Source organism: Falco naumanni, chromosome 10, assembly GCF_017639655.2.
Source record: "Falco naumanni isolate bFalNau1 chromosome 10, bFalNau1.pat, whole genome shotgun sequence".
Taxonomy (NCBI): domain Eukaryota; kingdom Metazoa; phylum Chordata; class Aves; order Falconiformes; family Falconidae; genus Falco; species Falco naumanni.
The window spans coordinates 24,044,871-24,056,520 of record NC_054063.1 but is presented as its reverse complement, the minus strand read 5'-3'; the positions used below and the strand labels follow the sequence as shown (position 1 = coordinate 24,056,520).

General features: G+C 44.1%; 1 protein-coding gene across 1 annotated transcript; it reads right to left on the bottom strand.

Moving 5' to 3' along the window:
- Nucleotides 1-1,715: 1,715 nt before the first annotated feature.
- Nucleotides 1,716-9,482, bottom strand: BHLHE23 (basic helix-loop-helix family member e23). The gene has a single exon (XM_040609463.1). The coding sequence runs from the start codon at nt 9,370-9,372 to the stop codon at nt 8,704-8,706; it is 669 nt and encodes a 222-aa protein (XP_040465397.1). The 5' UTR covers nt 9,373-9,482; the 3' UTR covers nt 1,716-8,703.
- Between the last annotated feature and the right edge of the window lie 2,168 nt (nt 9,483-11,650).

Here is an 11,650-nt window from a genome sequence, read left to right as displayed (position 1 = left end):
GCAGCGAGGGCATGTTTCTATAGCAAAGCGTTTCATAAACTCTGGCCCAGATTCTCTCCTACCACTCGACTGTGCTCAGTGCAGGATGAGGATTGGAGAACAAAGGTGGCTTGAAGCCACCTTTATGCTTCTCTGCTCTGGAAGCAGCTGGGGACTGGCTGGTCCCCAGGGTGGGTTCAGGTTGCCTCAGGCTACGGTAGCGGCCGGAGATTGCTAGAAAATAGCCAAGATGTAACTATACCTCCTTTTCCATTGGCTGTCACTGCTCCAGAAGGAACCAGGAGGTGACTTGAGTGACACCACCACAATAGAGGTTTGGTCTTCCCAAGGACCCCAAACATGCAGAGAAGAGAGAGAAAATGCCAGTGCGGATGCTGCAGAGGAGGCAGCGTAATGGGCGGCTTATTTAGGAAAGCAGCAAGCCAAGACCGTCTGAATTCAAATCTGGTGAGCCACTCAAGTCAGTGTGCGTCCATGGGCAAACGCCTTGATCTTCTCTGTGCCTCAGGGCAAGGCAACTGCAGCAGGAAGCCAAAAGCAACAGCATTTCACTGAAACGATCAGATGCTGCTTCCGAATTTGGTTTAATTCTAAAACAAAACCCCAGTAAATGTCTACAGACACGCGCACTCAATGTGGTCGAGAATTAATGTTGCACATATTTATATAGAAACCATTCTGTTTGCAGGCTGGATCAGGAACCCATTCACAGAGGAGCTAATTTGCAAGACTGAGGACTTCCACAAGCAGCCTGGTCCTAACAAGTGCACACAACAGTTCAAAAAGGAAAATCTCTTGCCTGACATGAGATTTCGGGTTTGCTTTTGATGAAATAAAATGCAAGACAGACCCCAAACCTCTGCAAAGGAGAGAAACGCTTGAAAAAAGGTGCTCTTTGCTGCACTGCTTATCCCCCTTCCAAAGGGTATTTGCAAATTCCTACAAGCAACCACCTGAAAGAGGACTCAAGCCGTGCAGGAGCAAGCTCACCTACGCTGTGCAACCTCCCAGTACCGAGATTATTCGATACAGTGCCACATTCAATTGCAAAAAGGAGTGTTAGGAGTAATAGAGCTCCTGTAACTAAAGTGTTTTCTGTCCTCAAATCTTCCAGGAAACTGATGGAGGCAAGAGAGGAAAAAGCCAAGGGGAGAAAACTTGTTAAAAGTAAAATTGTATTTTCTTGGACATTGGAAAGGATGTAAAACTAAGCCAGAGGCCTCCAAGTCAGCAGCCATGTTAACATTTTGCGAGAGATTTTCATCTTTTTCCCCTACAGCCTCAGTTCTGCTGTAAACACTGAGAGCACCCACTACGGCTGTCAGCTGCGTGGTTTGCTTTACACTGAAGCTGCCAGAAGATAAAAAAAAATACTTAAGGTAACGTAATTCTCAAATTGGAGGCACAAGGATTTCTTCATGACATCTCTGTAAAGAGTGCAAGGTGTGACATTTACTTTTAGCAAATCAATAAAAATAGGACACGTGCATTTGGAAACCAGTAACAGCAAAGATATGCTGGTTCTGTCATTCTCGCTGCAAGGCTGCCGATGGCAAAATGGGAAACTAACACCCTGTCCTGCCCCACAACATTGCTTTTTTTTTTAAAATAAAAATAAAAAATTAAAAAAAAAATTAAAAATAAAACTAGAACTAAAAATGGGGGGGGGGAGGGGAGGAAATAATGATGAAAAATATTATTCATGGATTTGTCAGGTTGAACAGGTCAAAGCTATTATTCAGGAGCCCAGTGGTTTTTATGACACTTTCTGTGCTAGTCAAATGATGTACAAAGTTTCATGAAAACATAACAAAACCATTCCATTAAAGCCACCGACAATTGATGGAAAAAAAAGACACACTGGGTAAGTAAATTATAGAAACATTCATTCCTGCACACACAGGTGCGATATACATGAAGATATTAGAAATACGCATCAAGATATCATGCATGCAGATGTGCCTTTGACACAGACATGACCACACACACAACCACATTTAGCAGCCTAACCTAATTTTGGAAGTATTTTTCTTCAGTAATCAATGGAGTGCCGTTTGCTTAAAGGCAAATACAAGCACAGTAAATTCCGTACTGGTATTAACGGAGGACGAAACGTTACTATAGACCATAGAAAAGTTCAGCACTAGTAAATTCTGATGAACACCATTACTGTGATTACTGTTTGTGCAAAGATATGCCTGCCTCATTGTCATTTCTTATACTACATCAAGCAAAGGCTGGTGGGGAACCTAGAACTGCTGTCGCCCAACTGAATGTGACCTTTTTTGGGTGACCGCGTTGCGGTGGGGGTTTTCCTACTCCTCTGGGAAAGTGTGAATAAAAAAAACCCCAGCCAACAGTGCAGACCCTAGGATGCAACGTAAGGTTTTAACAAGTGCAGAAATTAAATAGATGAGCTTTTTGCTTTTAGATGTCAGTGCTGTAACTTTCCTGTCATTTGCAGGAGAAAGGGAAAGGTCTAAATATCTTGAGATGTGGTGAGTTTTAAACCACATAATGATGGCGATAAAAATCTATAATGTCAGTTGCCTTGTGGCAATCAACAAACATTTCGCATTATGCTTGCATCTTGAGGTTTGCGGCCAAAAAACAGATTTGCCTGTGTCTCATTAAAATAACGAATGCAGTCCGAATGGATCTGCAATGATTCACTGTACGTCACACTAAATCACAACGCTCTTCGGAGCCAACTGACTATGGCCTCATTACTTTAGACAAAAGTGGGCTTGGAGGAAAAACTGGGGTGATGTTTTTTTGCTCAGCCATGTTTTTCCCTTTGAAATACTTAAGGCAAAAGAGCAGATAGTTTCTCCCCATTGGTAGCCGAGGAAGGTTGGGTTATATTCATAGTACAATTCCGTATCAATCTACATACACACACAAAACATCAGCGTTAGCACAGGGAAACAGAAATTAAGCAAACAGAAATGGCATTAACAAAACAGATTTTAATGAACATGAATGACTTGAAAATAATAATAAAAATATATTTTAACTGTTTCACTAGGGCAGGGAGTTTGAAAACCAGCATGCTCTGCTTCTCTGTTGTGTAATACGTTACTTACTAGTGGTTTGCTTTCTATAAGTCTTTGTTCTGCAAATTTTACTACCTTAAGTATAGCAAAAAAGTAAACCCCCATTTTTCGTGTGAAACAGATTGGCTAAGTATCTCTACAAACTGATTTATTTTAACACAACAACCTTAAGATTAATCTATTTGGCCTTAAAGAAATTTTGAGAGTTATGCTCGAAACTTTTCAGCATTTCAGGAATAAACATTCAGTAACTTAAACTCAAATTTTCCTGTAGTTAAATGAAGCTAAGAACATTTAAAAAAATTAACTAGGTTGTTTTAAAACTCTATGTCTTTATAAATACAAATAAAAATAAGAATTTGAGGTAACAGGTAAAAGAATTCATGCAAATTTTGACAATGACAAGATTAAGGTTAATGGTAAAAATCATACTTGGAAACATTTGAATGAATGGCAAAGATCTCAAATACATTCTTTGTTTTGGTAATTGTTTCAGTTTTCTCTTACACACATATGCTTTATTGTAAAGAGAAAATGCTTGGTAACAAGTTATTTTTCTACAAAAACCAGGCAAACATATTTCTAATTTGATAGAAAAATATTCTGTTACATACCCATTAGGTATTTTTTTATTTCAGATATGAGAAAAACTGCCTGAGATGCATTCATGGAATGACTGATTTAAATGTTATAAATCCCTGAATTTTTCATCTCCCTTTGAACGGAATGCCAAAGGGGATTAAAGACTAAAGACGTATCACAAACAAATTTACATTATTAAAATTACTGTAATCAAGAGTCTTTTCTAGCCTTAATCAGGATTAGTGAAAACAAAATACCCAACTTTTCTCCTGTGCAATACTAATCAAAATTCTATCAAATGACAGAGAACAGTAAAAGCAGTTTTGAAAATTAAAAATACCAGTTGGTGTATTCTAGTATTCTTTAAAAGTATTTTCACCTGTTTGAGGCCAGAGCAATGACTTCTCTGCTGATAATTCACATGGCAGGCAACAAGCATAGGTAAAAATAAATTTCAGTAATGCTGCCAAGTCTGACCTCTGATTTTCAGAAGCGCACTTATTTGAACACATACTATAGAAGCAGGCAGTAGAAGTGCAATGTGGAATGCTTGGTTTTGTTCTCCTAAACCGTAAGCTAAATTATCCGAGTTGTGGAAAATGCGACTAGAAACCTGCCGTACATGAGAGCTCAACCTTGCAGGACACGCACTGCGACTCTCGCTGCTGAGCTGGCAATAAGCGGGTTTGGTTTGAAGAATCGTGAAAGCTTTTAAGTGAGGTCTTTATCCACTGTGTCCTGAGCTTTACAGTTACGCTACAAGGCTAATACAATAAAGGGATAAAGCTTGTACAGATTTTTCTGGTCCTCTGGAGCCTCTTAAAGGCAGCATGACGTTGGTTTCAGAAACCACCACTGCGCTCTGGAGCATCAGGCCCCATCTTGCTGTCACCGGTATCACCAGGAACACCGGCAATTAGTAGAGCAGCAGCAGGATTGGACCTGCTGTTCATTTCACCCTTGTAAAATGTCAGCCACTATTCTACAATGGAAATTGAAGAACAATCCTGAAAAATGACCTGAGAACAATGACCACTCACTTTCTAAAGTCTCAGAAACAAGCTCGGCAACGCAGCAATATTCAGATATTGCGACAGTATGTCAGAGAATCAGCTATACAGATTAAAGAACAAGGAAAACTGCATGATTCTCATGGCTTCTTTCTAGAAACTCATAACTGGTTTAAATTTTTGCTGCTATCTGACGCAGCCAGCTACCTTCCGGGCCCTCCATCTTCAAACCTGTTGCTTCCCTGTATTTGGTTAAGCAAGGTTTTACCTTGTAAGCTCAAGACTGCTAACGTTAAACCTTGGCAGATGCAGTGCAAACTTACTCCCTATTAGTGAGGTTATACATGTTGCTTAGTAAATCTTTAGTTTTGGTTAGTGACTAGAATTACACAGCTTAAAAAAAAGAAAAAGAAAAAGAAAAGCAACATAGCAGAGCAGCATCTCCTCTTTGCATTTCTTCCTAATGACACCACATGCTTACCATTCTTAAGTTCAAAGAAAAACTAAGTGAGGTTACAAAACAATATATTATCTTTAATTAAAAGTTGGCATTATGCTTTCTTCAAAGTATGAACATACCAGGATAATGAGTACATTAGAACATATGATCTGTATTTCAGTTCCATCTGAGCATACACCATAAATCCTTCTTGGAAAAAAAGCAGGCATTGTAACAAGAACATCTGAGCAGAAAAAAAAATAATCTTCAGCATTTTGAAGTCCTCCCTTTATATTCTCTGAAACACCGACTGGAAGCAGACACCTAAAACCTTACATGGTACACAAAATAAAGTGAGTTTTTTTCATATGCCAGGGAAGGTGAAAAACAAATGACAGGTTACAGGATCTCATCCCCAGGATAACCATGCACATTTGCAAGGCTAGCACTGACGCTTCACACACACAAATGCAATAATCAGATGCTAGTTTATCCCCTCCCAACAAAATCATATTTCCAGCAGTATTAGGCATTCACTTGGCAGTGGTTTTAGCAGCAGCTCAGCACAAAGCATAAATCACGTTGAAATAGATGCCTTCCTGTCAATGGGAAACACGAAGGGCTCAGTATGGGTTTCAGCTCTGCATGAGAAGAGTTAAAAATCTGATGAGTCCGTAGTGGCTAGAAGCAACTCACAGGACTGAACTTCCAGATTAACAAAGAAGTTGGTCAACTTTTGTTTTAGATTAGCATTAATTTGTTTGTTGCAGGAAAAGTTATGATTGGACTTTTTACTTTTGAATTAAAAACTCTGTACTGTAAGGTCAATTTTAATAACAATTTACAAATCCCTCTAGTACTGCTTTGGTAAGTTCTACATTTCTGTTTTTAATACCTAGCCTTTTAACAGTACTCAAGTTACTCAAGCTTGCTATTTCTTCTATCAAAATTTTCTTTAATGCAGGTTTTATCTTCTATATTTGAAATTCCACGTTCAGCCTCCTGAGATCATTTAATTCAACGGGAGTTCTCAAAGAGCCTTCTGAGTATTTCAAGGACTCTCAGAAGGTGGATTTTTAGGATTCTAGGTAGAAACGGTAATGTGAGCAAGCTTTTTACTCATGTGAATTATAGGAAAAGTATTAAACAATCACTGTACTAAACCCATCTCGTTCCAAAAATAGTTTGTCTCTAAGATTATGATGACTTTTTTAGGCTCTTAAATTGGTGGGCCACTTTTTTTTGGCCATCATTATTTAAGAAAGAAGCAATTATAAATTCCATTATTATTAGTGTAAGTCTTTAACCAAACCAAACTCATATTTAGTATTAAGCTGTTAAATGCTTTATTCTCCAACTATTTTAGTTTTGGTGAAAAATGAACAGTTAAACTAATCTCCATTTAAATATTCCAAACTACTCAATCTGCTAAAAATTTTAACCAGAAGTAATAAATATTTACCTAAAAATCACAATTCTCCATTAAACTGACCTTTTTCTCAGGATATTACCTAAAGCAACAACTCAGTCTGCAAAATTTTAAGTGACCTTTGCTGATCTGCAGTTTCCAGTCATTTTTGCTTCAGTAGTGGTTTTAGTCGGCTTTCACTTCAGCAGATGCCTTTTAAGGGTATTTTGAAGGTTTTCTTTTATGGAAAAAGGGACAACAGATAAACTGCTCTGTAAAACTATTCTGTAAAAAAAAGAAGAAATGAAGATATAAAAATGGAAATGAGCAGGAACCAGTTTTAAACATATGTCTTTATGAATGAGGCTGAATCACACACTTCGTTTTCCAAACACAAAACGTCTTTTGCAAATGTATTAATTAAAATTAAGTGCCATAGACAAGCAGCTTTAGAAGGATGGCAGTCCTTTTCAAATTAGCATAACACTAGCGACAGGCATGGAAATTGGTTTAATAACCCTAAATAGTTACACCCCACTCCTAACACAAATGGCCACGGACAGCTCTAGCCCCTCAGGCTGCGACTGTACCAGTTTACGCTGTTGCTCTGACATTGGGTGGGTATTCCAATCTGAACAGAAATCACCAAATGCGCCTCAATTATTATTATTATATAATGACTAGTGAAGCATACAAGGCACCAAAGCGTTAAACATCATAAACCAGAAAAACAGAAGTAAACCAACACAAGCAACATCAAAAACTTTGCCAGCAAGGGAACTCACTTGGTAACTTGGACTAACACGGTCAATACTTGGCAAGAGATTATTAGTTTACTTATGATATTAAGTGGCCCAAACCCCACACACAGGTCTAAGGTCAAGCTGTAGATATAACAAGAAAACCAAACCAAAGGGATAAGCAGAGTCTTTAAGCAATTTCCTTCCCTGCCATGTTAAAACATGGGTGCCCTTGGAGCCAAGCTCGATGCTACAATAACCCCTTTTAAACACCACTTTCAGGGCACAGCATCCTCCAGCATGTGTCAATACACACAAGCTCAGTCTCTACCTACTTAACTCCAAATGTCAGGCATAAAATTTTTTTTTGTGCGCTCACGATTCATGAGAAACTGGAGAAAAAGCAAATCCCTGCTGATAAGGAGCTGAACATCCACAAGCTTTTTCCAAGTATTCCGATCGTTCACCTAACTTCAAAGCTGCTCTTCCGCAAAGGACTGCCACGTCCGTCTCTGCTTTACCTTACTTCAGCAGGGGCTTTGCTTTGACTGCCAGCTGGTTTTAGAGACATGTAGGACAGAGAAAGTGGTTATTCATGTCTTTTATTTATTATAAATACATATAAATATGTTAAGTGATGTCTTGCTTTGTTTATCATGATGTGCAACGACTTTGGAAATCATCTCAAAACTTAACCAAGCTGAGAAACAGGCAAAAAGCAAACATTAGCATACAATCACAGGTTCCTCTCAGTTCAAGAACAGGTTAACTTTTTTTTTTTTTAAAAGAGAGAAAAAAAAAAAGCATCTTACTTTGAAGCATCTGTAGTTTTATCAAGAGCACTGAACTTACCCCCCACCCCCATCATGAGCTGACCAAATGACATTTTGATTTGGATTTGTTGGTGCAGCCCAAGCCCAGCTGGCTACATAAGACACCCCCCACCACCACTTCTGAAACATTGCATAGTTTGCAGCTGGATTTTGCTTCCACACACCCCCCCCCCCACCTTTTAAGCCATTTTTAACACAGATTGATCATGCCAAAGAAAACTCACTGAGCTTTCTATCTCAATTCCTCTCCCTCCCCGTTTTTCTACGGTCTAAAAACTGCTCAAAAACTTTTGTAGATCAGCACACGTGGAAAAACAACGTTATGCTGACAGTCCCCTAACAGGCTGGGAAGGAAATAACTCTACAGATGAAGTTGCATGGGGGGGTGGGGGGTGTAACAAAAGTTGAAAGTGGGTGTTTTGGGGGTCCACGTAAACTGCCAAATATTTCCAAATGGGGCGTGGGGAGGAAGGGAGTATTTAAAAGAAGAAGGAAACCAAAGGAAAACCCAGACTTAACTGATGGTAGGAAGCCAGGGCTGATGGCAGTGGAAAGAAAAGTGCACTGAAAGAAAAAAAAAAAAAAAAAAAAGAAAAAAAGAAAAGGAAACCCAAAGAGCCCGAAGCAGCCAGAAGTCAAGGCTTGTCGGTGCAGTGTTTGCAGAGGGCGGCTCCTGTGAAGGCAGTGCATTTCTCGGGGCAGCCGGGCAAGGCCGCGCCGCCGAAGGGGTACACGGCTGACTGTCCGAAGGGGTTGAGGGTGGCGGGCAGCGGGGCGCTCAGCGTCTGGCCCTGGTTCAGGTAGGCCACCAGCCGCCGCATCTCCTCCAGGGCCTGCGCCTGCATGAGGATGTAGTTCTTGGCCAGGAGCAGGGTGGCGATTTTGGAGAGTTTCCGCACCGAGGGGCTGTGGGCGTAGGGGATGACGGAGCGCAGCCCGTCCAGCGCGTCGTTCAGGTCGTGCATCCGCCGCCGCTCCCGCGCGTTGATGCTGAGGCGCAGCGAGCGCTGCTCCTTGGGCTTCTTGCCCAGCGCCCCCCCCTTCAGCTTGCCCTCCCGCTCGAAGGCCGCGCCGCCCTTCACCCCGGCCTCGAAGCCGTCCTCCTCGTCGCCGCTCTGCTCGCCGCTGCTCTCCGCCGACTTGCCCAGCGCCCCGGGATGGAAGTCCGCCCCGCCGCCCCCCGGGTAGGCCCCCCGCGGGCCCTCGGCGCCGCCGCGCACCGCCCCGTACGCGAAAGCCGACGGGCCGTAGCCCGGGGCCAGCGCCAGGTACGCCTCGCCGCCCAGCGACTTGAGCTCGGCCATCGGCTCGGCGGGCAGGCGGGGAAGCCGCGCTCCGCCGCCGCTGTCTCGGCGCTGAGGAGGAGCTGGAGGAGGCGGCCCCGCCGCTCGCCGCTGCGCCCGGGCTGGGGGCGGGCAGTGAGCCCGGGCCGGCCCCGCCGCCCTTATATCGCGGAGAGGGGCCCGCTGGGATTCCCCGGCGCCCAATCAGAGGGGCCGGGCCGGCGGGGCGGCGGGCAGCGGGCAGCGCCTGAGGCGACGGGCGGGGAGGGCGGCGGGGCGGCCCGGCCTCTCGCACCCCTCGCCCCGGCCCCCTTCGTCTCGGCTCCCCCCGCCCCTTCGTGCAGCCCAGGCGCGCCCGGCGGAGGGGTCCCGGGGCGGCAGGCAGCCGCCGGTGGGCACCTGGGGGTGAGGGAGGCGCTGCGGTGGCCCAGGGCGGCTGTGAGGGGCGAGCGGGAGCGGAGAGGAGCCGCCGTTGCCCGCCAGGGCTGCGCTGCCTGGGACGGGGCGGCGGAGGAGAAGGCGCCGCGGCGAAGCGCAGCACCGGCGGTCGCGCTGCCCCGGGTGAAGGAGGGGCAGGGTGGCAGCTGCGGGCACGGCCTGCGGGTCAGGCCGCTCTGGCTGAGGTGGGGCTGGCAGAGGCGGCACCTGTTGTGCAGAGATCTCCTGGGCAAAGGGCCCGTCTCTTTGCATTTTCTTCAGAGCCTGGCTTTGTGCCTCCCTTCCGTGTGCCAGGAAAAGAAACTTTATCGTTGGTGACTTGGCCCAGCTCTGAAGGGACTCTCTGACCTTCCCAGTTGTGGGTACCGGTAACTGGAAGGAAACAAACCACATCATGGCCCACGGCATGTGAGGGATCATCGCTGTGGGGAGCCCTTGCCGTGACCAGTGGGGTGGCTGCCCAGGGAGGAATCCCAAGGAGAATCCCAGGCAGCCACTGGCAAAGCTGAGAGCTGCATAAGGTAGGATCATCACGATGCTTTGTCCGATATTCCTGCACTGAGATGGCAGAGGGTCTCATCTTTAACTGCAACAAAACCAGGTCCCAGTCTCTTCTTTTTCTGAGACTGCTTCACAGTACTGACTTTTGGTATAAAGATAGTATAAGGGCGTACCAGGCTTTCTCCAAGCATGATGTGTGTCTGGCCCAGGCTCCTCAAGTGTCTGCTTAGAAAGGATGGGATGAACCCTGTGTAGTGACATATAGATGTGAGCAGGTGGATATTGCCTACAGGCAGATGCAACCAGTTGATGCAGGTGTACCTGGTTGGTTATTTTCTGTAATAAATACCTTGGGCTTTAAGGTGACACGAGGCTTTCTCCGGAACGTGTTTTGTTTTTATCAGGCCCCCTACAAAGCGTACTTATCTTGTCCTCTTCCCATCACCTCCCTTTATACAGTGCGCTAATGTGAAATGACGACCTTGTCTCTCTTACTTCTCCACATCAGAACCAAGAGTGCTGAGATCTGCAGTGACACATGCACCCTCACCCGTGGTTGCAGAACTGCTGCATGGAATGAGGCTGTTCCCCTGCTCTGTGAATCTAAGTCTGGAAAGCTGCATTTCCCCATTTCAGAGTAGTGGATCGCATAAAACTAGCTGCTGTCCAAGCCTGACTGTCGAAGTGTGCATAAGATTTGACCATCACACTCTCACTGATCTTCTCATCTCACCTTCTGTGACTGAACATGTTACAATATTGTCACGTTTCTTTTTTGCTACCCTTATTGGGCTTATCAGACCATGAAGACTGATTGATTACTGGTTTTAGTCACCTAATTGTTTTATGAGAATTTGACCACTTCACTCCTGGGACAGATCACTGTCTGTATTCATGGTGACTTTCAAATACAGGGGAGCACAGCATAACTTCTGCTCATCTCTGGAATCAGTCCCACACTAGACAAATGGAGGGAGGTGCTAGAATATTATCACTGGCATAAATCATTCCTGTGAGAAAGATGTGCAGGGATTGTTAAAAGCATGATTGTCCCCTGTTAGAAATGATTTACCTTTTTTGTAATGTGTTGACATCTTGCAATGAGAAGGACTAGCAGTATTACAATGTTGCAGGAATTCTGATTGTAAAGACACATTACAAGTATTGCTGACTTTCTAAATACGTTGTATGCATCTAACAAGGCTAATGCCAGGAGCAGCAGTGGGCTGAAAATTAGAAGTAAACATTTCTCGCACAGGCTCTCTAGTGGTTTAATGAATAGAACAGTTCTTCAGGGGTTATTTCAACACTGAAGGGCAGCTTGGGAGATGTATCAACTACAGGAGAACAGAGCAGAAGG

Bases quoted from the DNA above. Each gene is read 5' to 3' on its own strand.
- BHLHE23 (XM_040609463.1), bottom strand. From the start codon at position 9,372: ATGGCCGAGCTCAAGTCGCTGGGCGGCGAGGCGTACCTGGCGCTGGCC.